This window comes from Phascolarctos cinereus, unplaced genomic scaffold (assembly GCF_003287225.1).
Source record: "Phascolarctos cinereus isolate Bilbo 61053 unplaced genomic scaffold, phaCin_HiC Scaffold_4;HRSCAF=312, whole genome shotgun sequence".
Classification (NCBI taxonomy): Eukaryota; Metazoa; Chordata; class Mammalia; order Diprotodontia; family Phascolarctidae; genus Phascolarctos; species Phascolarctos cinereus.
Window position 1 is genome coordinate 678,297,068 of NW_027555847.1, and position 26,270 is coordinate 678,323,337.

Below are 26,270 nucleotides of genomic sequence, written 5' to 3' on the forward strand. Positions count from 1 at the left end.
ATAGGGCTACAGAGTCAGATATGACTGCAAAACGACTGAATAACAACTGCGAACATTTTCCCAGCCTATTTCTTGCCTTTCAACTTTATGTTAAAGTTGGGCTCTGCTCCTGGAGTGAAATGAGCACTGTTCTAAGCTTCAGGTTTTTTGTGCAGCTTTTTAAAAGAGCTGATTCTGGAGATCCAAACATTTTTAGTTTTGCCAAGGTGGTATGATATAAGAGAGGTGTGTTTACTACCCTCCTGGCCTGTGCTCTGGTTTGTGATTGACCGCAAACACTCTTTTCTGCCCTGGAGCTGTGATCAGGTTACCTTCTCCCCTGGGTCATGAGCTCTGGCGTTCTAGTGCTCCTCCTTACGCTGGACCTGTGACCTGGATTCACATGTGGGCCATGCAACTCCCTGCACCCAGAGCCAGCAACAAAATCCCTGTGATCTGCTTCTGACCAGTTGTCCAACCCTCTTACCTTCTATGGACTGAGAATTCCAAAAGCCACTGCTGCCAGTTCAGTTGCCCCCAACGCCTGCTTGCTGGCTTGAGCTCTACTCAGTGCAATAGACCTTTTCTACCCACCTTCCAAATTGTCTTGGGCTGGAAAATTGTTTCACTCTATCCTTTTTTTTCCCAGTTCTCCTACTCCAGAATTTGTTTTGAGGAGTTATTTTTAAGTTGTTTGGAGGAGAATTTGGGAGAGCTTGTTTCTGTGGCGTATTGACTCTGCCCCTGGACTAGATTATTGATAAGGTCCATCCTCCATGAAGAGAGGCAGCACTGATTGGGTAGACTTCCCTGACAGAATTGACCTTGACATTCTTACTTCCTTTCTTTGCCTTTAGGATTTGTGGCTGACCCTATTAGTTGCTTGGTCTTGTGTAGTTTTCGTGTTAAGTCCTCGTTTTTCTCACAATAATAATAGTTGACATTTTATATCTATCTCATTCCCTGTACCAGATGTTCAGACCTTCTCCTAAAACGTCCCATACCACTCCTCACTTCCACCTTTATAGCTGAAGACCTTACCTCATACTTTTCTGAGAGCTTTCATCTCCCCTTCTTTTCACCTCTTAACCTCTACTTTCCTCCTCCCCCACCCCACTTTCTGCATATGGTCTCTGATAAAGAAGTGACTTTTCTTGCCAGGGCTAACTGTTACCTGTACCCTTGATCCCATCCCCTGTTGGCTTTTTTTTTTCTTGGTGAGGCAATTAGGGTTAAGTGACTTGCCCAGAATCACACAGCTAGTGAGTGTCTCATGTCTGAGCTGGATTTGAACTCAGGTCCTCCTAACTCCAGGGCCTGTGCTGTATCCACTGCGCCACCTACCTGCCCCTCTTCTTGTATGTTTTGTTTTGTTTTGTTTTAGGTAGGCAATTAGGGTTAAGTCACTTGCCCAGGGTCACACAGCTAGTGAGTGTCTTATGTCTGAGTGGGATTTGAGCTCGGGTCCTCCTGATTCCAGGGGTGGTGTTCTGTTCACTGTGCCACCTAGCTGCCCCTTCCCTGGTGGCTGCTGCAGAAGAATGTCCCCACTATCATCTACCCATGCCCCCTTATAGCTTTCCTCTTTCTCTTCCTTCCCCTTTATCTTTTTCCCAGTACCTGACTTCCAAGTGCATCACTAGGCTGAAACTGCCGTTTGCAAAGTCAGAGGAGACAGTATGCTACAATAGAAAGCATGCTGGCTTTGGAGTTAAATGACATGTGTTCAGATCCTGCCTCTGTCATTTAATACCTCAGTAAGTCACTTAATTTCCCCTGGTCTCATGTTTTCAGCTATAAAATGACCACGATGACCTCTGAGGTCCCTTCCAGCTCTAAATCTGTGTTTCTGTGACCAGTAATCTCTTAATTGCCAGATCCGGTGGCCTTTTTTATTTTTGGCTGGGCAATGGGGTTAAGTGACTTACCCAGGGTCACACAGCTAGTGAGTGTTATGTGTCTGTGGCCGGATTTGAACTCAGGTCCTCCTGAATCCAGGGCTGCTGCTCTATCCACTGTGCCACTTAGCTTCCCCCCCCCCCCGGCCTTTTTAACACTATCCTTCTCCACTTGTCTTTTGCAGTTGATGTTGTCCACTCTCTCTCCCTGGATGCTTGCTCATTTGCTCTCTTTGTCTCACTGCTCCTTTAGGTGTCCTTGCTGGACCACCATCTCTAGCAGGCTCCCTGAGTTGTACCCCAGGCCCTATTCTTTGGACTCTGTGTTCTCTCATTAGTTCACATGGGTCTCATTATCTCTGTCCACACATCTCCCTGCTCTGTATTTCCAGTCCCACTCTCTCTCTCCTGAAAAATTGGAAGGAATTTCCAAAGAGGAAGAACATACCTCCTTTCAAGGCAGCTCTTTCCTTTGTGAACATTACATTTGTTAGGAAGTTTCTCTTGACGTCAAATCTCAATTGGCTTCTGTGCAGTAATACCCGTCATTCCTGGTGGGCCCTCTGCAACCAAGCCAAACAAATCTGATTCCTTCTCCACCTGAGAGTCCTTCAGATACTTGAAAACAATTATTGTGATCTCCCCTGAATGTTTTTTTCTCTAAGCTAAACAGCCTCAGGTTTTTCAGCTTGTCCTGATGTGACATCGACCTAAAGCCTTTCACAAAACATCCTGGAAACTCTCCGTCTTGTCAATGTGCCTCTTGTACATTTGTGCCCAGAACCGAGCCCCATATTGCAGGTGAGGGCTAAGGAAGGTAGAGTGTACATAGTGTCCTCTGTACCATCAGTGTCCTCTTCTTGGAAGCTGTGGCTGCCTTCGTGTAGCCCAAGTTTACATTAGCTTCTGAATTGACTATCATATCACACTGCTGACTGAGTGGTGAACTTGCAGGCCACTGAGCCCCCTGTATCTTTTTCAGGATAGCTGCTGCCTATCTATGTCTCTCTGTTTTACACTAGTGAAGTTGATTTTGTATACTCAAGTGTAAGACTTTACCTTTATCCCCATCGAATTCCATCTTCAGACCAATGCTCTAGCCTTTTAGACTCTTTTTGGATTTTAATTCTGCCATCCTTTGAGTCCCTCCCAACCTTTCGTCCTCAGAAAATTGGATGAGAATAGCATCTATGCCTTCATTCAAGCCATTTATTGAAATGGTATACAGGGCCAAGCGTAGATCCCTGGGACATCCCACTAGAGGCCTCTTGCTGTGTCTTTGAAGCATCTCAGTTTGTCGTTTGAGTACAGCCATCCAACCAATTCTGAATCCATCTGACTGTATAATTGATTAATCTTGACCTCCCCATCTTCTAATGTAGGTAAACTTTGACTGTAGCATGTCCCCAGTTCTGTTATCTACGGGTTTAGTAGAGGATATTGTTTAATACAGTGGAAGGACCACTGGCTTTGGAGTCAGAGGACTTGATATTTGCCTGTGTAACAGGACAAGCCACTTAAGTTCTTAACTTTTAGTTCCTTATCTGTAAAATGGGGAGATCAGGTTCCAATGGCTTATCACCACCAGGATCAAATATAGACTCTTTTGACATTTAAAATTCTTCAGAACCTCCTTCTCAGCCTACCTTTCAGGTGTGTACATTACTCTATCCTCAGTACACCTTTGGGCCAGACCAACTGGCCTTTGGGCTGTTCCTCACACCTGAGCTATTCCCCCCCCCCCCCCGGGTCGTCTTTTATTTCTTCACTTCTGAGAGGCATTAGGTGGTGAAGTGGAGAGAATGCTGGTCCTGGAGTCAGGAACACTGGAGTTCATATCTGGCTTCACATACTGTCTAGCTGAGTGACCCTTGGCAAGTCTTACTTGACTGCTGTTTGCCTCAGTTTCTTCAGCTGTAAAATGGAGATGATAATGCCACCTGCCTCTTAGATTATTTGTGAGGAGCAAATGAGACATTTGTAAAGTGCCTGGTACATAGTAAGCACTGTATAAATGCTAATTCTCTTCCCATACGTCTCTCAGATTGTCTAGTTATGTTACCTGTGGCTCAGCTCAAGTACCACCTTTTATATGATAAGCCTTTTCTATACCTTTCTCCCCAGTTGTTAGAACTCAAAGCTGCCCCCCCATGACACCTTGATTTTGTATCTCTCTTGTACCTTTTTGTCTTCCCCTGGTAAAGTATAGGATCCTGGAGGGCTGGCGTTATTTTCATTTTCCCTCAGGCCAGGTACCCAATTGTAGGCCCAGTCATGCTTCTTTGTAGGGTTTAAAAGTGCTTTGCATGATCTCATTTGAATCTTACCACTACCCTGTGAGGTAACTATTAATCCTCATTTAATGATAAGGAAACAGGCTTAAAGAATAGGTTACATTTTTACAAATGAGGAAACTAAGAGAGGAAAGGTAGCTAGTTCAAGGTTAAGCAGTTGAGTTAATTACTGGCAGAGAGGGAAATAGAATCTAGATTTCTCCTCTACATGGCTTACTTCTTCCCAAACCACTTTACCCAAGTTCTCTGGTTAGAGACAAATGCAGATGTGTAAGATGTTAGAAAATTAATTGGATTTCTGAATTCAATACTCAGTTCATATGAGGGTTTTTCAGAAGCTTATTATATGCTTTAATTTTAGGAACTTTTGTTCTTTCCTCCTTTTGGCTTAGAGTCAAACTAGGGAGGCCCAATCATTGTTTTCTCAAGTACTCTCAAGAGAAGAGTATCAGCTCTAGGGGGTGTTTCCCCTGGAAGTATGGATTCCGTACACAGTACATGCTGACACCATGACCAGATACTGGCAAGCCTTTTTATGAGCAGTGTGTTGTGGTATGTCATGGTGTGATACTCTGGGGAACAGTGATCTTGCTTGCAGAGTGTGTAAGATGCACCCATTTGTCACTGCCATAGAGCCTGGCTTTGCGGGAGTGCAATTCAGTATGGAGAAGAAAGCCAGTATGTCTCAGGCTTATGGCTATGTGGAATCCTGCCAGATGGCAGTACCAAGAGTGGATTGGTTACAGAGGGACAAGCAAGGAGAGTGATAGTTATGATTGCATTGTCTCATGTGTGTGCTTGCACACAGGGTACAGTGATGAACCAGCAGGTTTGAACTAGCTCTTTGTGAATTCCTTCCCCCCACCCCTTTTTTTGTTGTTGTTAAAAAGGTTTCTCCTTTTACGCTTGTGCCTGTGGGGGTGATTCAGATAGGAGGAGGGTATTGTGCTTCTGTTTTAATTTTCAGATGTTTAGGGTCTGAAATTAAGCTCTAAGACAACATGTGGGGCTGTAGCAGAGATCATATACCCAAGGAGTATGTTTTAATAAAATAATAAATTAATAAATAATTTGACTTTGTGTTGATAGTAACAGTTTCTTCATCTTTAAAATAAGAGGGTTGGAGGGCAGCTAGGTGGTGCAGTGGATAGAGCACTGGCCCTGGAGTCAGAAGGACCCAAGTTCAACTCTGGCCTCAGACACACAACCCTTACCAGCTGCGTGACTCTGCAAGTCACTTAACCCCAATTGTCCCCCCCTCCAAAAAGAAAAAAAAGAATAAAATAAGGGGGTTGGATTAGTTCTAATTGTTCTTTACATCATGATTAATGGGAAAATATACTTAATATGAATGTATGGGGGCAGCTAGGTGGCGCAGTGGATAGAGCACCGGCCCTGAAGTCAGGAGGACCTGAGTTCAAATCCAGCTTCGCACCAAACACTTGACATGTACTAGCTGTGTGACCTTGGGCAAGTCACTTAACCCCGATTGCCTCGCTTAAAAAAAAAAAGTACAGCCTATGTTAGATTGCATGCCGTTTGGAGGGAGGGGAAGGAGAGGCAGGGGAAGATAATTTAAAACTCAATATCTTATGGAAGTGAATATTGAAAACTAAAAATAAATAAATTATTTTAAAAAGACCCAAAGAACAAAATGAGGGGATTGGAATAGGTAATTTCTTTTTGAAAATCAGTTTTTTAAATATCTTTCATTTTTCTGTGAGCTAAATCTGTTACCCCTTCCTCCTTCCCCCTTCCAGAGTGTAGCAAATTCATCGTAGTGCTTTATGGTCACACAATACTTTCCATGACTTTGATCTGCACAGCCACTTTTAAGATAGGCTATATAAGAATTATACTCATTTTACAAATGAGGAAACCAGAATTCAGAAAGCTAAAATGTGACTTGGCCAAGGCCTCATAACCAGTAAGTGGCAGGGCAGGTTCCTCCTCAGGCTCCACTGCCGAATCTCCCGTCAGTTCACTTCTCTTTTTCTCAAACCAGGCTGATGTTACAACTCTTGGAGGGTTACAGATACACTGCATGCAGCTCATAGAGGTCTTGCCCAGTATTATACAAAGGTTGTTGGAGGAGTTGGTATAGAAAGAGTTCTCCTGCTTCCTAGTGTGGCCGATGTAAAATTACTTTAATTGCAAGTAAGAGTTTTAGAAGATTATAGGATAGAAAAAAGTTACTTTTGGATTTATGATGACAACATAGATTTACACAAATTAAAAAATGTTTGCTTAGGTATCTGTTTTTGTTACTGCAGAAGATGTACTTCTAACCTGCTGCTATGGGGAGGGGTCATTAAATGTGCATGTGTGATTGTACATGTTGGTCTGTTGCTAAAATGAGTGTCCAGCTTCAGCCTTGAACTCAGGACCCCCTACAGTAGCCTTTGTTGTGAGTGAACAGAGGATTTTCGTGTAGCTGTAGAAAGCTGAGCTACATGGAGGCTGGGTTAGGGCTTAATTGCTGTGAACATTTGAGCACTGAAGTAGTTATTTAAAGGAGCTATGATTTTGTTGTTGTGGACCTTAGTACTCATGAGTTTCTGTGTCTGAACAAACCACCATCCAGTGGCTTCTCAGGTTTTCATTACTTTCTGGATGCTGCCAGATGAGAAACCTCTAAATAAGTAAAGTGTAACTTCAGTGAGCTAATTTAATTCTTTTATTTCCCTTTATAGCTGACAGCCCAGAATGTGAATATTTCGAGGAATAATCGTTTGGAAAGGACTTTAAAGGTCATCTAGTTCATTCCCTGATTTTAAAATGAGGAAACCAGACACTTGCCTAGACTTGCCTTACTGGCACAGGTAAAAGTGGTTGAGTTGGAATTTGAATTCAAGTCTTCTGACTCCAAATCCATTGCTTTTCCTACGATACCACATCAGCCTTTTGTTTGCTTGGATTGAGTAAACAAAACTAAATCCTTGAAGTTTGTAATACCAATCTTTGATTTTGAACAATGATATTATTCTGAATGACATCCCCTTAGTTATCCTAGGATAAAATCATTTTAGTTCAAGAACATACTTATTTTAATTTCTATTATTTCTAAAGTAAAATATCCTTCCCTTACTTCTGTAATAAAGCTTAACAGTAACAAAATTACATTTATGTAGAGTATTTTAGTGTTTAGTATTACAAAGCACTTTCATGGTTTAGTGGAATGAACGCTCATCTGGGAGTCAAAAGACTTGGAGTTCTAGCCTGAGCTCTCTAGGTACTAGCTATTTGTGCAACATTTAGGAAGCTGGCAAGTTTATCCTCTCTTGGTCTGAGTTTCCTCAATTGTAAAGCAAACACGAAGACCTTAAAGTGATACTGATAAACGTACTAACTTCTATTCTGTGCCTGGGTGATTTCTAAGGGCTGTATTCTAAAGTCTGGGTTGGCAAAGTGCTCATTCCCCTCTTTACTTCTTTAAAACACCCCACACACACACTCCCCCCCCCCCCCCCCATGAATATCATTTATAGTTTGACTCTCCCTCCCTCATTCCCAATAGTGAAAAACAGTTAAGCAAAACCCATGAGCATTGCTACTGAATCTGACAGTGTATACAGAATTACACAGCCATTCTTTATTCTACAGAGGGGAGACAGGTATGTTTTTTCATCTGTTCTCCTGGACCAAGATTACCGAAAGAGTCTGACTAGCTTTCATTATAGTTTTCATTTACATGACAGTCATTGTATATCTTGTTTTTCTGGTTCTGTTTACTTCACCCTGATTTTTCCCATGCTTCTCTGAATTCCTCATAGCTCATATTTCCTCAGATACAGTCTAACTACTTTAACAAATACAGGCCATCTTTCTCATAAGCTTCCATCCTATTTGACTTATAAGAGAATTTCAATCACAAGCAACTTCAGACATTGCGTATTACAATCGTTCTTTAAGTCCTGTGTAAAGTGGGCATAATGGATCTTTTATTGATGCAACAAGCATTTATTAAGCACCTGTAGTTTGCTAGGCATTAGGTGCTGGTATCCAAAGACAGAAATGGGGAGCAATTACTATAAATACCAATAGCCCATGATTTAGTTAAGCAGAATAGGCAAGTGTCAGCAAGAACTTTGATATTTTTCCAAAATGAATCATTGTATCATGTATAAAAAAACCAATGATAGTAGAATAATGATTTAATAATTTTGAAGGAAGCTAGTGATTCTAAGAAGTAGAAGAGAGGATACAATGTAGATTCAATTTTGTGAGGAAGTTCATAATAATTTTGATAACAATGATTCCCAAAGCTATATTTCCAGTTTTGTTCTTTCTCACCAAATGCCTTCAGTGTCAGACTGAACATTTTATAAATGGCTCCCATTTAACATGTCTAAAACAGAACTCTTTCTCTCCTCCGTCCTCACAAACCCACCACTCTTCCTGATTTTTTTCAGGCCTACCATCATGTTCCTAGTCACTTAAGTTCACAACCTCCAAGTTATCCTTTCTCTACTCTTCACTTTTCACCTCCTGTAGCCTACAAGTTGCCACATCTCACTAATTCTACCTGCATAAAATTTCTGGAATATATCTCCTAAGTGGTACAATAGATAGAGTGCTATACCTGGAGTCAGGAAGACTCAGTTCAAATCTGGCACTAGCTAGGTAATCTTGGGCAAGTCATTTCTCTTTGACTCAGTTTCCTCAGTTGTAAAATGAGAATAATAATAGTTATCCTACCTCACAGAATTGTTGTGAGGATAAAATGAGCTAATATTTGTAAAAGTGTTTAGTATAGTACCTGACACATAGTAGGTACTCTATAAAGGTTAGCTATTTATTATTAATATTTATTGCCTACAAAACCAGCAGCCCAAGTCAATCCCTCATCACTTCTGACTTGGACTACTATAACAAACTGACTGGTATCTTTGCCAGTCTTTTCCTCCGTACATCTGAATAAGTGACATTTCCAAAGTACTAGAAGACTAATGTCATTTCATTGCTCAAAAAGCTTGAGGTGGGGGAGGGAAGAGAGCAAAGGAAGAGCTATAGTGGTTCCCTTTTGATGCTAGGATAAATAAAAATACCCGTTTGGCATTTGAAGCCATGCCCAGTCTGTCTCTGGCCTACCTTCCGAGGTATGCTACCCCAAAGGTTTTGTAATTAAACTAGTAACACAATACTGCTTCCCCCATCTCCTCCCAACACACACACAGGTGCGCGCACGCACACACACACACACACACACACACACACACACACACACACACACACAGAAACCTTTTAACAAAAAACAGCAAAGAATTCATGGACTCTGTTATCCAGCCAAACTGGTTTACTCACTGCTCTTTACACAGAGCGTTCTTATCTTCCATTTCTGTGCCTTTGAAAAGCTGTCCCTCATTCGGAAATGCACCCCTCCTCCTCTCCACTGTCTCAAGGATGGCCTCCTACAAGAGACCTTTCCTGACCTTTCGCCTAGTTGCTAGTATCTCTCTTGTCATGCCCCCATTACTTTGTATTTACTTATTTGTGTACACATTTCCTCCAGTAGAATTTAAGCTCCTTGAGGTCAAGAATTGTTTACTTGGTCTTTGTATCCCCACACTCCCTTGGAAATATGCCAGTGGATTTTCACAGCAACTAAAATACTACTTCCTTCAGCAGTGCTGAGCACAACCTGATTCATGCTGGTCCAACCTGGACAACTCCTGGCCATGTCATTTCTTAAAGTCTGGCAAGGTTGTTTCCTCATGTTGTCTTTACATTGTGTAGATCTGGAGGTTATCCTTCCCTATTGGTAGGGAACCAACCAGTCTTTTTTTTTTTTTTTTGGTGAGGCAGTCAAGGTTAAGTGACTTGCTCAGGGTTACATAGCTAGTAAGTGTCAAGTGTCTGAGGCTGGATTTGAACTCAGGTCTTCCCGACTCCAGAGCTGGTGCTCCATCCACTGTACCACCTAGTTGCCCCCATCTATTTTTCTGAAGACATCTTGCAACACTCTTCTTTGTAATTCCTTGTTTGTTGTTCCTTAAAGGAACTGTGGCAGTAAGGTACCTCTTTTTGTATTGAGTGTGAACTTAGTTTTGAATTGAACATTTTAGAATCTCTAGAGTGACAGTGAAAAGGAATGAATTCTAGACTACAAAACCGTTAGAGCTGAAGTGCACCTCAGCAGTCTCTCTGTGAGAGTAGCCCCCCGTTTTGCTAATGAGAAAATGGACCATTTAATTTACTCAGAGTTAAAGAAGAGACTCAGAAGACTGAGGCAAGAATTTAGGCTTCTTGACTTCATGTTTAATACTCTTCCCAGAGAAGCGCCCTCATTGACAAGCAGGACTCAAATCAGCACCTTTTGACTCTTGGTTTGATGCCCTTAGCTTCTTTTAGAAGAAGCAGGCCTACAGATGTTCTTAGACCCCACAGTGAGCTCTTAGACCACAGTGAGCTCTACTATTTGTCTAGTAGAAGAATAACTTCCCTGTCCTTGGGAAAGTCGATGGCCTCAGAGGGTGCTCAGTCTAAAAGACTCCCTTCCCAAGCTGCACTACTATGGCTCTTCATAGGCTGTTTCTTTTTCGCTATTGCCCTGCTAATTCCACTCTCTGTCTTCCATCTCCTCTCTGCTTCTCTTCTTTCTTGTGTTTCCTGGCACATTTTCACTCTCCCATGCCACTTGGCTTTTCCTGGAAAAACCAAGGACTTGTTTTTGGTGTTTTATGGTTTACAATTCTTCCCCCAAAACATGGATTAGATAGGTATTGCAAATATTTCTGTCCCCACTTTCTGCATGAGGAAACTGAGGCTTTGAGGAAAGATAAGGCTTAGCTCTGATATCTAGTAACAGGATCATGGGATTTAGCAGTAAAAAGTACCAAGAGAACATGTAATCTAATCCAGTCATCTCACAGAGGAGAAAACAGAGACTCAGAGATGTGGTGGATTGCCCAAGATCACATATGTACCAAGTAGCAGAGCTGAGATTCCAGTACCGGCTCAGGGCTTTTTCCATTACACCATCCTGCTTACAAATTGTGCAACCTTGGGCTAGTACACTTCCCTTTTCTGGGCCTTAGTTTCTTTTCTGTAAAATGAACAAGACGTTCCATCCTCACTCTTTGTGTTTGTACTGGCTGCCCCCTGTCTGGAATATTCTCCCTTCTTGTCTCTACTTCCTGACTTCTCTGGCTTCTTTCAGACCTCAGCTAAACTCCCCTTTTCTTCCAGAAGCCTTTGCCAGCCCCTCTTAATGTCAGGGCCTTCTCTGGAAGTTGATTACTTCCAGTTTGCTCTCAGTACCTCTTGTTTGTGCAGTTGTTTGCATGTTGTTTCCCCACTAGAAGGTGGGCTCCTTGGAGGCATGGACCGTTTTTTGCCTTTGTTTGTATCCCTTGCCTGGAACACAGTGTCTGGAGCATACTAAGTGCTTAATAAATGCTTGTTGACTCACTTACTGAAGGGACTGCATTTAGATCATCTCTGTAATCCCTTCTAGTTAGGATTTTCTGTGACCCAACATGGTTGGTTCTGACCTTAAGTCCATTAGTCTTTCTGATACACCATGCTGCTTGAGTATTTTTGGGCAGAACATGTTTTCCTTTACAGGGGTGAAGTAGTCTGCTGAAGCTATATAGGGTTTTATCTCTGGATCTGTGACTAGAATTGGCAGTACAGATGTCTTTATTGCTGAATGCCCAAGGTGCAGCATTTAGGTTCTAGGGAGCCTGAGATTTATAAGCTAGTGTACAGGCACAGTTTGTATACATTTATCTTTGTAATGTAATTGTACTTGAATTTGGGTATGCCTGGTGTTGGAGCAGTTATCAGTAGTTTAAGAGCATGGCTTTATTACTTTCTTTGAAGATCTGACTCAGGTCCCCCATTATGTTCCATCTTTCCTTTGTGTCTGCTCTATGCTTAGAGTTCAACATCTGCTGCTATGCTACTACTGTTGTTTTATCTCTAACCTTGCTATGTTCTTGGTTCATGCCTTCTCCATGCTGAAGACAATATAAGTAAATAGTAGAACTGGGCAAACTGAACCACTCTGTGTCTCCCAAACACACCCTATATGTTTCTCCCTCAATGCTTTTACTAACTCCCTTGTTCCTAAAATGTTCTTCCCATTTTCACTTGGATTCTTCACCCATTCTTTTGCCCAAAGGAAATGCCACCTTCTTCATGAAGGTTTTCGTGAGTAAAAAAACAAAAAACAACAAAATCAAAAAACTTTTCACCTTAAACTTCATATATGCTTTGTTTTGCCCACTTAATTACACTTAGCCATAACGCTGATATCAGAGTTATTTTTGCATGTATCACACTCACAGATGGTAAAGGGAGGGGGTCTTGCCTTAATTTTTTATCTTTGCTGGTACATAGCACAGTACTGTTTACTGTTGGTGCTCAATAAGGATTATTAAATGGACTTGAAATAGAGCCTGAAGTTATGAATAGTGTGGTATAGTGTCAAGAACCCTGGGCTTAGAGTCAGGAGAATTTGGTCTATAAAGTACAGGGCTTGGACTCTAAGACTTTTGAAGGTCCCTTTCTGGCTAACTACCAACACTTGTTAATGATATCCTAACACCCTTGGCAAGTCACTTTCTTTCTCTGGGCCTCAGTTTCCTCATCTGTAAAGTGCAAATATCTATACTGTCCTGCTTCAGTTGGTTGTGAAGAAAGCCTTTTGTAAACTGGAAAACACCATAGAAATGAGGAGTTATTATAAATGCCAGTAAACTATGATTTAGTTAGCAGGGCAGGTAGTTGCCAAGTAGGAATTTTGATATTTTCCCGGAACTAATCATGTTGTCATGTATATAAACACATATAATAATAGAATAGTGATTTAATACTTCTGTTGTTAGATATGGAGATCCAATATTATCTTCTGCCATGTGTCGTGTAATTATTAGTGATTCAGAAGAAAAACTTGGTTCTTAAATAATGAGTCATCATGATTACCTCATAGTAAGTCTGCTATGCAAGTTCAGAATCTCACTGGGCTGCTTAAACAACTTGTTGAAATAGTCTTTTTCTTTAAGAATTCAATTTCTGATCTAGAAAGTTAAATAAAAGAATTTTAGAGCTGGAAACAACTTAGTTAAATAAAGGAACTAAGGCTCAGAGGAGCAAAATGATTTGCCTCAAAGCGTGTATGTTAGGTAATAAAAAATAAACAGCTTTCTTAACATGTCACAGGTCTCTTAAGCAGAGTTAAAGGTGTAATTACAGTGTTAAAGCTTAAAAAAATCAGGTAAAATCTCACTAAAATGGTATTTATTCCTGATGTAACATTAATCAGTCTTAAAATTTCTGCATACTTTTACTAATGCATATTTCCCCCTCTTTCTTGTAGGAATCTGTTGCTTTGAGACCATCCATCCGATTTCAGGGAAGCCAAGGGGTAAGCTCTTTTTTTATTTGGGTAAAAAGAGAGAATTTAAATATATAATTCCTCTCCCAAAGTAAGAATTCCCTTCTGTAGCATCTCTGATAAGTGATCATCCAGCAGCTTTGAAAGCTACAAGTTGATCTTATTATATACTTAAAAACAAAAGCAAGCTATGTATAACAGAAACCTGTGGTTCCATTTCATGTACAATCCGTCTTTTTCTGTTCTCCTGTGTCTGTGCAGGTGCCCATTCTATTTGGTGTTTAAGTTCAGAGTTAAAAATAAAAGCTAAAAAAACAAAACAAGTATATTTCCAGCCTCTGCTTGAACACTTTCAGTGACAAGATAGGTTGTCCCCTATCTAGTGTGTCCTTTTTTTGTTAGTTGTAAATGTTATGTTAGGAAGTTCTTGAAATCATGTGCCCACCTGGCCCTAACTGCTCAACCCGTAGATCTTCGTTAGGTCTGTCCTGTGGAGCCATGAATTGAATAATTCCCATCTAACATCACTACCCTTTAGATATCTAAGCACAGATAGATGTGTGTGTGTGCCTTGAGTTTCCTCCATCCCACTAACTGTCCCTTGCTTCTCCTTCAGCCTTTCCTTGTGTCATTGTTTCCAGATCTCTTACCTTCTCCTGGTGCCTTCCTTGCTGTGTTCCGTTTTGCATGGGCCAGTGGCGAAGCCAGAGACCTGGGTTTGGATCCAGGCTGTGTCATTTAACTAACTGTGTGACTTCACCTAATCTGACCCCCAGTTTCTTCATCTGTAATTTGGTTCAAATCTGTTAAGGGACTATTGCTTGTATGTAAGGCATTGCACTAGGCTCTGGAAAATGAAGGTGATGATAATGTCACTGTCTCCCACATCAGATTTATGAAGCATTTTATAGATTATCACCTTTGATCCTAGTACCAGCCTTAAAAAGTATTATTTGTATAAAACATTATATGTCAAATTATGCCGCTCAAACTAACTCTGGGCAAATAACTTAATCTCTCTGTGTTTTCAGTTTTCTCATTTGTAAAATGAAAATAATCGCTGGGGTACCTATTTTTTGAGGGTGGTTGTGAAGATGGAGAAGAAGGAAGGGAACAAGCATTTTACATAGTGCCAGGCACTCTGCTGGGAACTTTATAAATGATCTTATTTGATCTTCATGATAACCCTTTGAGGGTAGGTGCTGTTATTATATCCTTTTTACAGTTGAAGAGAATGAGGCAAACAGAAGTGAAGTGTCTTACCCAGGGTCCCACAGCTACCAAGTGTCTGAGGCCAGATTTGAATCCAGCTCTTCCTGACTCCAGGCCTAGTGCTCTACTCACTGTACCCTCTAGCTTCCCCAAGATTACAAGAGATCATGTATTTAAAGTACATTTAGAAGCCTTCAGCTTCTACTTGCTCCTGTTGTCATTCCCAGTTTATAAATGAGGAAGCAGGCCCAGAAAAGTGAAATGACTCACCTCAGAATGCCCAGTGAATCAAATGTGTGAGCTGAGACTTTCAGCCCCAAGTGCAGGCAGGGCTCTTCGTTGTGGCCTCCCAATGCTTTAATCACCAGTGACCTCAGTTTACATAGAATGTTAACAGCAGATCAAGGAGTGGAAAGCTTAGCAAATGACCAGTGATGAGTAATTATCTAGACAGTGGTGCCAATAGAAGAGAAACAGAAAGAAAATTGATCTTCTTAGTCTCTGAGAGCAAGGGGAAGACTGAAGGTAGCAGTTGTGGCCCCCTCTCCAGTGCCATCAGTGAGAACTCATCAGCCTCGTGCTGCTTTGGGGTTAGGCGTTACAGAGGACAAGCCTTCAGCTGTGCCTGAGTGACACGGGAGCTTGTGGAGCACCTGCATCTAAAGAAGTTGTCATGTAGACCACAGAGGCCCCCCAGGCAGTGGAGTGTGTGTGGGACAGGTACTGACAGGTGAAAGGGACTTGCCATACGATAATACTGAAAGACTTTTGATTGCCTCTATGATTGTACAAATAGCACTTTAATGCATTTTAACAGTGTCATTTATATCGTCGGATAGCCCCCAGAAAATGTTTTAAAATATCATTGGGATCCTGCTTGAAGAGGAGTAAAATAACGTATTTCAAAAAGACTGCTTTGCGTTTTATACTAATATTGAATCAAAAAATTCTGCAATTAGAGGGGACTTTAACACAGCATTTCAGAGGAAGATGGGACCTGAGGTAGCCATGTTAGCCCAACAATTTCACTTTTGCAGATAAAAAAACTGAGGCCCAGTAAGGGTGAAATACCCTGTTTAGGTGCACAAAGAAGCAGGGCTTGGACTAGAGCTTAGATCTCCTAGTCAGGGCCCTTTCTTATATACTCCCATACTGTACTCCCTTTCCCATATATTCCCATGCTATGTGGTATGTTTTATTAACTACCTTGTTGTTTTTCTGGAATTCTCTAGCCCTGACTGGCACTGGGAAAGAAGTGTAACTCTTCTTGATGCTCTTTCAGATAACGTCTTCTATAGTAATAAAAATTTTCTCCATCCCTAAGCTTTGTCAGTCTGGCATTCATATGAACACCAGTACCAGAATCAGCATCTCAAAATTGAGAGAGCTCAAGAATATTTAGTACAACTCCCTCCCCAGTGCTTAGAGCTTTTCTCCAGCATCCTCAATAGGGGTCATTTAGCCTTTGCTTGAAGACCTTCAAATAAGATAAGCAATGAGCTGTCTCAGAATTTGGATAACATAAAATTAAAACTTTTTACACAAAATCAGTGTAGCTAAAATTAGAATAAAAGCAAGTAAATGGGAGGAAAATCTTTGCAGCAGGTTTGTCTGATAAAGGTTTTATTTCTGAAATATTTAGGGAGCTAGAGCCATTCCCCAACTGATAAATGGTCAAATGTCAGTTTTCGGAGGAAAAAAATCCAAGCTATCAATAGTGATATGAAAAAAAAAATTGCTCTTAATCACTAATAATTAGAGAAATGCACATTAATGTAGTTCCAGGGTACCACCTCACATCCATCAGATTGGCAGAGTTGACCAAAAAAAGGAAAATGAAAAATGATGGAGGGCCTATAGGAAAACAGGCACAATTGGTCCAGCCATTCTGGAAAACAATTGGGAGCTATGCTCCAAAAGCTATTAAACTGTGCCTACCCTTTGACCCTGCTACTAGGTCATTACCCTCAAAGAGATCAAAGAAAAGGATACATATATACAAAAATATTTATGGCAGCTTTTTTTGTGGTGGCAAAGAATTGAGAATTGAGAGGCTGCCCATCATTTGGGGAATAGCTGAGTAAGTTGTGGCAAATGAAAGCAATACCATTGTACTGTAAGAAATGATGGAAAGGATGGTTTCAGAGAATCCTGGAAAGACTTGTATGAACTGATGTAGAGTGAGGTCAGCAGAACCAGGAAAACAATTTCTACACTAATAATAATATTGTAAAGACAACCAACTTTGAAAGAGTTAGGAACTCTGATCAGCATAATGACCCACCTCAGTTCCAAAGGACTTGTGATGAAACATGCTACCCATCTCCAGATAGAGGTCAGGGTATTTTTGGGGACATGGCCAATGTAGGTATTTGTTTTGCTTGACTATACACATTTGTAGTGGGCTTTGTTTTTCTTGCTTTCTCAGTAAGGGGAGGGGGAGATGGAAGGGACAGATTTCAGAACAAAAAAAGAAGGTAAAATTGGATGGTTGGAGGAGGGGAAAAAAAAAAAAAGGAAATTGACCATCTCATGAAGCAGCCTATCCTGCTGTTGTGTCTCTAGGGAGGAGTTCTTCTTCTTTCTTCTTCTTCTTCTTCTTCTTCTTCTTCTTCTTCTTCTTCTTCTTCTTCGTCCTCTTCCTCTTCCTCTTCCTCTTCCTCTTCCTCTTCCTCTTCCTCTTCCTGTCACACATCTACTAAGTGTGAAGTGTTTGGTCTGAGGCGGGATTTGAACTCAGGTCCTCCTGACTTCAGGGCTGGTGCTCTATCTAGCTGCCCCTAGGGAGTTCTTTATTGACCTGCACTCTGCCTTCCTATATCTTGCACCCGTTTGTCCAGATTTTTCTTTCTGAGCCACATATAACATGACTTCCCTCTTTTTCATGACAGTTCTTCTGATATTTGAAGGTGGCTATCATTTTTTTCTCAAGGCACGTTTTTCTAGGCTACCCATCACCATTTCTTTCAACCTCTTCTTATGATGTCAGTCAATAAATATTTATTAAGCTCCAGGTGCCAGGCACTGTGCTAAGCACTGGGGATACAAAAAGAGGCAAGGAACAGTCCCTGCTCTCAAGGAGCTCACAATCTGATGGGGGAAGCAACATGCAAACAAGTATATACACAACAAGGTACGGACAGGATAAATAGGAAATAGATAACAGAGGGAAGGCACTAGCGTGGAGGGGTTGGGAAGGCTTTTAGTTGGGACCTAAAGGAAGCCCAGGAAAGTAGTAGGCAGAAATGAGGAGAGAGAGTATTCCAGGCATGACCAACAGCTAAAGCAAATGTCCAAGACATGATTTAGAATCTCCCTTCTCTATCCTTGTCACCCATGGCGAGCCTTTTCCATGTCTCATGGAATTACAGAATTTTAGGACCTGATGGGATCTTAGTGATAAAGACTAGTCCTGTCTTTTTAAGGATGAGAAGTGTGAAACATGGAGAAATTGTGTCATGACAAAAGTCTTGCTTCTAATACTTTTAGCATTAAAAAACAATTAAATTAAAAAATTTCTATACTCTTATGTTTCAGTAAAGTGTCTCTTCATAGCTTGGACATAATTTGAAGTTTGCTCACTGCTCTGTCATTTCTGGTCAGAGTAACATAAGATGTGGCATTTAAAGCAATGCTAAAGCAAACCAGTTTTTTTTCTTAGCACCATAAAATTATATTGCCTGTGCTTACTGTAGAAGACAGGGACTCTTAACAGTATGTGAGCCTCTGGGAGGGAAAGCACAGTGCCTGGCACATGCTAAACACTTAATAAATGCTTGTTGACGTTTTGATTTGAAGATATTTTCATGTTATAGAATGACAATGGACACTTAAATGATGTCAGAGGAAATTATAAATATTTGATTTATGAAAATAATGCGGTTATCCATTAAATACAATGGACACGCGGTATGACCCTGGACAGGTCACAACTTCTGTCTCGTTTTCCCCATCTCTCGTATGGGGATAACAGCACCTCCCTCACTGGGTTGTTGTTAGGATTAAATGAGATAATATTTGTAAAGCACTTTGTAGACCTGACAGCATTATATAAAAGCTAGCTGTCATCGCTGTTATTAGTAATGATAAGCAACTAGGTGGTGCACTGGATGGAGATCAGGGCTGAGAGTCAAGAAGACCTGAATTCAAACCCAGCCTTAGACATTTAATAGTTGTGTGATCTTAGGCACATCCCTTAACCTCTGTCTGCCTCAGTTTGTGCATCTGAAATGGGAATAATAATAATAGCTTCTGCCTCAGAGTTGTGAGGAAGACATGAGATGTTTATGAAGTGTTTAGTACAGTGCTTGGCACATAGTAGGCACTATATAAGTGCTGACTACTATTATGTTTGTTATTTTTGTTATTGTTGTTGTTTTTTAAAGGTTCTAAGATGATCTGTGGGTCAAACATTAGTGAAGGCAGTCTATTTTTCTTCCTCCTAGACCAGGGGTGGGCGACCTGTGGCCTTGAGGCCACATGTGGCCCTCCAGGTCCTCAAGTGCAGCCCTTTGACTGAATCCAAACTTTACAGAATTAATCCCCCCCTTAATAAAAAGATTTGTTCACGGAATGGAGGATGGCCAGAAATGGGAGACAGAATGTCTTTTGTGAAGAATAGCAAGGAAGCCACTGTTATTGGATTGCAGAGCGTACAGATACAGGAGAGGTGGAGCAGGGGAGGGAAGGATGTTGTGAAGAATTTTGAATGCCAAGTAGAGGATTTTATATTTGATTCTGGAGATAATAGGGAGCCACTGGAGTTTACAGAGTAGGGAATGGCATGGTCAGATGTGCTCTTTAGGAAAAATCACTGATGGCATAGTAGAGGATAGTGAAAGATGGACTAGAGTAGGGAGAGACTTGTGGCAGGGAGACCAACTAGCAGGCTACTGCACTAATTGGGGCTTGAGGAGATGAGGGCTTGTACCAGGGTGATGGCAGTGTCAGAGGAGAGAAGGGAAAGTCTTGGCAACAGATGGGATATGGGGTCTGGAAAAGAGCAAAGAGTTAAGAATGGCACCTAGGTTTCAAGCCTGGGTGACTTGGGAGATGATGGTTTTCTTAACATTAATAGGGAAATTTGGAAGGGGGTAAGGTGTGGAGGAAAAGATAATGTGTTCAGTCTTGGACATGTTATGTGTAAGATATCTATAGGACATCCACTTTGAGATGTCTAATAGGCAGTTAGGGAACCAAATCTAAAAGTCAGCAGAGAGGTTAGGGCTGGATAACTTGATCTGAAAATCATCAGCATCTAGATGATAATTCAAACCATGGGAGCTGATGAGATCACCAAGATAAAATACAGGGAGAAGAAAAAAGAGGATCCAGGACAGAGCTCTGGGAAAACTCATGGTTAGTGGATGTGACCTGAATGAAGATCCAACAAAGGACACTGAGGAGTGGTCCAATAGGCAGGATAGGGTATTGTCCTGAAAACTTAGAGAGAAGAGAGCAGGGGTGGGGAGCCTGTGGCCTCGAGGCCACCGGCAGCCCTCTAGTTCCTCAAATGAGCCCTTTGACTGAATCCAAACTTTGCAGAGCAAGTCCTTTTAATGAAAGGGCACTTTTATTAAGTTATTAATAAAGTTATTAAATTATTTAAATTAAATAAAATATTGATTAGGTTTTTAAAGTATTGTTTATAAAAATAAAATTTTACAGAACAATTTGGACTGTAAAATTTGGACTCAGTCGAAAAACTGCACCCAAGCATCTAGAAGGCTGCATGTGGCCTCGAGGCAACAGGCTCCCCACCCCTGGAAGAGAGAATTCAGGGAGTAGTGGGTGATCCCTCAATTCCAGATGAGACAGGAAGAATGAGGATTGAAAAAATGGCCATTAGACCTGGCACTTAGATTATTGGTAACTTTGGAGAGAGCAATTTCAGTTCAGCAATGAGGTTGGAAGCCAGACTATAGAGAATTAAAAAGAATGAGAGGAAAGGAAGTAGAGGCAGCTGTTGCATATGGTGTTCTCAGGGAGTTTAGCCACAGAAGGGAGAAGAGATATGGGATGATATGGGGATGTATGGATCAAGTGAGGGTTTTTGAGAGTGGGGGGGAGACATGTTTGTAGGTAGTAGGGAAGTAGCCAGTAGAAAAGGGGAGATTGAAGATAAGTGAGAAGGTAGGGATGATGGAGGGTACAGTCTGCTGGAGAAGAAAGGATGGAATGGGATCACTTGTACAGGTAAGAGGGGTTTGCCTTAGTGAGAAGGACTATTTCTTCATGTGAGACAGGTAAAGGAGGAGATGGTGGCAGAAAGCATCTGGGCAATGTGAGATGAGGAGAGAAGAGGAAGCTTTTAGTGAATAGCCTAAATTTTTTTCATTGGAATATGAAGCAAAGTTCCTTGCTGAGAGGGTCAGGGGTAGGGGAAGCCATGAAAGGTTGGAGGGAGGGGTAGAGAGGTTTGGAAGAACCACTGTGTTGAGTGGGATGAGGTAATTGGGGAAGTGTAAAAAGATGACCTTGCAGCAGTGAGGGCCCAGTTCAGGCTATGCAACATAAATTTGTAGTGGACTCAGCATAATTTTATGATTTCTTGAATCCCTTACCTTAACCCTTATGGCCCATCTTGTCTTGCTAAACCTCAGTCTTGGATAACTCCCATCTGCTGCCTTTGATCTAATATATGTACTACTGAATGAACCTGGAGAAAAAAGAGGACAGTCTAGAGTTGACTTGGTTCACCAAGGGGTCAAGATGAAGGGATGCTGGTATACCTAGTATAGGATTGTTGGCCTGGAAAGGACTTGATGGATAGGTTGAAGGATTGGAGGTCACTGGTTGATGAGGAACAGTTTGTGGTTGCAAGGGAAAGGTGGAATAAGAGTAGATTGTGATCTCATAAGGGAATTTCAGAGTTCATGACCACGGACATGGTACATTTGTGAGTGATGGCAAGATCAGTGGTGTTACCATTATGGTGGAGGTGGAGGGCAGGTGTAAGCCATAAGTAAATTGAGGAGATGTGAGGGGAGTGTCAGGGTGGATGTGGAAGTTTCCTAGTATGAGGGCAGGGGCTGGACAAAGAGCTTGTGAGCTCAACGCCAGGAGACGACTTCTAGCCCTCACTGTGCCGTTGTCTTTGTGGCAAGTCGTTGAACTAGCGTTTGGAGCCAAGCTTTCCTAATTATATGGTCAGGAGCAGTGTAAGACTGCTAAAACGTGACTCTGACCTCGTTCCTGCTTTCACAATGCTTATAGATTATTAGGGGAGAGAAGACATGTACTAATAACACAAGGCAGAATGTGATAATGAAGGAAGAGAAATAAAAGTTTTTCGGGAGTTCAAAGGAGAGAGAAATTATTTCAGTCTGTGAGTGATGTAGGGAAGAAAAGTGGCATCTGAGCTGGCTAATTCATGGACAGGAGTAGCTGGATTGGAAAATGAACAGTTATAGTCAACAAGCATTTATTAAATGTTTGCTGTGTGTCAGGCACCATACATTTGTATTTGGGAATACAAATACCAGTAGAAAGGGAAACAGCCCCTGCCTGCAAGGAGTTTACGTTCTTATGAGGAAAGAACACTAGGGTAGTGTGGCTTGAGGGACATGGTAAAGTCCTAAGTGAGAGCCCAGAGAGGACTGGAATGTGGCGGGCCTGGGAGCCTCCTTAAATGCTCCACCATTGCGAGGCTGTAGTGAGCTTCCAGGTCTGCTGTGGAGACAGAGAGAGCAGCATCACCATAGGAATTAACAAAGGACAAAGGATAGCAGGTAGTGAGATCAGTTCTCCTGGAGGGCTTCTGGCAGAGCATCAGTTAACATGATATGTGTCAAATGATATGAAAATCTTTGTGGTCCTTCAGGGTCTTCTTAAATCCCAGCCCTTTAACCAGCTGTATTGTGGAGAAAGCATCCCTCCTCTGGGAGGGGTTATAAGGAAGGAGAGCTGAGGTCCTTTCCAGCTGCAAGTCTCTGATAGTATATTCTGCCTGGAATTGAGGAAAGGCTGCAAAGGTAGGAAGGGGCCAGATGGTGGAGGGATTTCTGATGCCTAGGAAACAAGGGCTGGTAAAGGTTTCTGAGTCACATGATTTAATCTAAAAGTAGTGAATTTCAAAAGAAATCTGCATAATATTATTTAAGGGCTTCATTGTGTAGTTGGTTAGGGAAAAAATTGGAGAGAGGAGAAAAAACTTTACTGTCCAGCCAGTAGAAGTGCTTTTTGTAGAAGTGCTTGAAGTCAGGCACCTCCTAACCCAGAGTAAAACTCTTGGTTTCATGTCCATTTGCCTGGCAAAAGGGTTTTGAAAGATCAGCTGCAGTTTTAAGATCTTACTCCCCTCAGATGTGAGTTCGCTTTGTGGGGTCTAAATTGACCCACACAAGTTTTGGAATTACTTTATAGGTGAATCAGTCCTGAGAAGCCAAGGACATCTGGCATTTTGAGCCCCTGATGCCTCATACCTCAAAAAGAAGAGAAAGATTGGGCTGCCCCACCCCCTACTGAAACTTGTTCTTTATAAAACACACAAGTTTTTCATTTGAGGCTTTTCCACCTGTGCTGACTGAAAGTCCCTAACAGTGTCCAGAGTGCAGTATTTCTGTATGTGTAAAAGATGGCGTCGGCTGCAAACTACACGCTTGCTGCCTGTTTTTGTATGGCCCGTGAGCTAAGAGTGGTTTTTACAGTTTAAAATGAAAATTGACTGTATTTTAAAAATATAAAAAAGTCAGTATTTGATCCTCAGGTCACAGGAGGAAGTAGCACTGGACTCCTGAGTTCTGGAATATTGGACAAGCCAGGTTTGGATAGCTAGGTGGTACAGTGGGCAGAGTATTGTTAGATTTGAAGTCAAAAGGGTTGAGTTCAAGTATGGCCTCAGACCATCTGTGTGATGCTAGGCAAGTCACTTCTTCTGTCTGCCTGTGTTTCCTCATCTGACGATCGGGAGTAATAACAGCTTCTGTCTCCAAGGTTGTTGTGAGGATCAAAAAGGGTAATATTTGTAAAGTGCTTTGTAAACTTTAAAGCACTAAATCAGTGCTAGCCATTATTAAGTCACTTTCTCACTCTGAGCTTCAGTTTCCTCATTTATCAAGTGGAGATAATACCTGCCTCATCTCCTTCACTGGACACTAGGTGCAAGAGGACTGACTTGTGTTCTTATCCAGACATTATCAGTGTTTAGCTTTGTGACCTTTGAGGCTTCAGTACTTTCATTTGTACAGAGAAGGGTAATAACGAATGATTATTGTTTGGATTAATAACTCATTTACATAGTGCATTGCAGTTTTATAAAGGTCAGACTTGGTAAATCAGGGTCTTGATCCCAAGTCATGATATATGTGAAAGTGCCTTAACATTAACTGATAATAGCAGCTCACATTACACTTTAATAATAGTGATAGTTGTCATTTATGTAACACTTTTAAGATTTACGTGCATCATCTCACTTAATATAATAACACTGTGATGTATTATAGCCCCCATTTTAGAACGAGGAGACTGAGGCCCAAAGTGGTTAAATGACTTGGCCTCAGCTTAGTGTCTGATGCAGAATTCTAACCTAGGCTTCTTCTCATCCCAAGTCCATTGCTTTTTCTAATACCTATGTAGCCTCCTAACAGAAGGTTTACAAAAGTGCTGTCCTCAGAACAACCCTGGGAGGTAGGTTGTGTTCAACTTTTACCTCCATTTTATTGATAATTGAGGCTAGACTCCAGAAATGACTGTCCAGGGCTGTTTGTGCTTTCCAGCTGAGGGAACAAAACACTGTTTGGGATTTACCCTTACCCTTAATTTTTTTCAGCCTCTTTAAATAATGCAAAATAAAGATACCATCTGTTTTTGCCTTCATATACCTTTGGTTAAGGAACACTAAAGGTATATAGTTAATCCTTTGTTTAAAAGGATTTACTTCAACCCTTACATTAAACATACCACCCCCTTCCCAATACAGTGTACTAGAGCTCTGAGGGACAGTTAGGTAATTTACTTGAATGCCTCCATTATACTGAAAATGAACTGAAATGGGCCCTTTGGAGAGGTAAGATGTAGTAGCCAGCATTACACAGCATAGTCCCTAGTTACAGCAACAATCTCCTGTATACACTGTCTCCAACAAGTCATCTTCTTTCCTCACAGTGAGGAGTGTTTGGACAGCTCTGATCATTAGGGAGTCCCTACTTGCTTTTGAGTTGAAATTTGTGCCCTTGCAACTTCCGCCCACGGCTTGGAGTTCTGTTTTCGGATCCATTTCCCCTGTGACAACTCCCTCCTTGAGTATTTGAAGACAACAGTAATGTGACCCTTAAGACTTTTCCAGTCTAAATGTAGTGATAGAATTCTGTAACTGAATCCGTACATTTTGCTGTGGTAAAGACTTAGTATCTTAGAATTTCGAATCAGAAGCCCTAGTACAAATCCTGGCTCCTGCTTTTTCTTAGCTATGTGGCCGTGGACAGCCTCCATTTCCTCTTCTGTCAAATGGGAATGAAGCTACTTGTGTGACCTTTCCCACTCGGGATGGTTGTGAGGAAAGTATTTTGAAAGTTGCATATCACCATAGAAATGGGAATTTGTTTAATTGGTATTAAAAAGATATGGTGTTTTATTTGCAGGTGGTAAAAAGAAAGAGGATCAGAGAGTATTTGAAAAAGTAGTTAATATGAGTGGTTTCAGGTTTACTCAGAAGTTACTTTTGATTTTTTCCCCAATTTTATGATTTCTTAGAATTTGCTTCCAGTTAATGTATTTAAGGTAATTATGAGTAAAAGTCAAACTAGAAACATGCCATGATTTTCTGAGCTTTTCATGAACCCTTGATTGGCAATGATTTTCAGAAACTTGAAACTCAGTCATCTGTGTAGTGTGTTTCGAATGACTTGTAATTGAGAACAAAAGTCACATCTGTAAATGGGTTATTTTAAGTCTGCTCTGGGTGGTTACATGTGTTCAGCGAGTAGTAGTATATCAACAGCAGGAGCTCTAGTGAAATACTTAGTACATAAATGAGGTAGGTACAGAATCTTAGCTTTTGGAGGAAAAAAATAGATTTAGGCTGTCTCGGAGCTAGAATGTAGAATACAGAGTGTCAAAATGGGAATTTCTTCCCCTATTTACAAAGATAAAGTGTCTTGCCCATTACGGGAAGTGAATGACGGAACTGAGTCTAGAACCCAAGTATCTTATGTCATCATAGGACAGTGTTCTTTGTTTTATAACCTGTTGCCTCCTAGCTCAAGTATGTTTTTTGATAACAGAACAGTTAAATTATTTGGTTTCAAGTCCACTTGATATCTAGTAAATGCTCTTTAGGTCAGTGTGTCATTAAAATGTAGGATTAAATTTATATGCACTCCTTTGGCTAGCTTTCTTTAAAAACAAACAAAATAAAACCAAAAAACCCCATCATCATTAAGATCCCAAATTAAAGCAGTATTGCTTTATTTACCTTGCTTTTAGGTAAGACAGGAAGAAGAAATTTTAGTGACCCTTTTCCCCTTAAGTGCAAGTGATTTTCTTAATTTGACCTTCTAAGAGACCTAGGAGTACAATGACAATTTTACAGTGGAAAGCCAGTAGCTA

General features: G+C 41.2%; 1 protein-coding gene across 1 annotated transcript in view; it reads left to right on the plus strand.

Moving 5' to 3' along the window:
• The window catches only part of ELL (elongation factor for RNA polymerase II), a 148,725-nt gene that overhangs the window by 70,640 nt on the left and 51,815 nt on the right, over positions 1-26,270 (plus strand). The window contains exon 2 of the mRNA XM_021008881.2: positions 13,494-13,541. Within this exon, the coding sequence (XP_020864540.1) occupies positions 13,494-13,541 (48 nt within the window). The remainder of the gene's footprint in view (positions 1-13,493; positions 13,542-26,270) is intronic.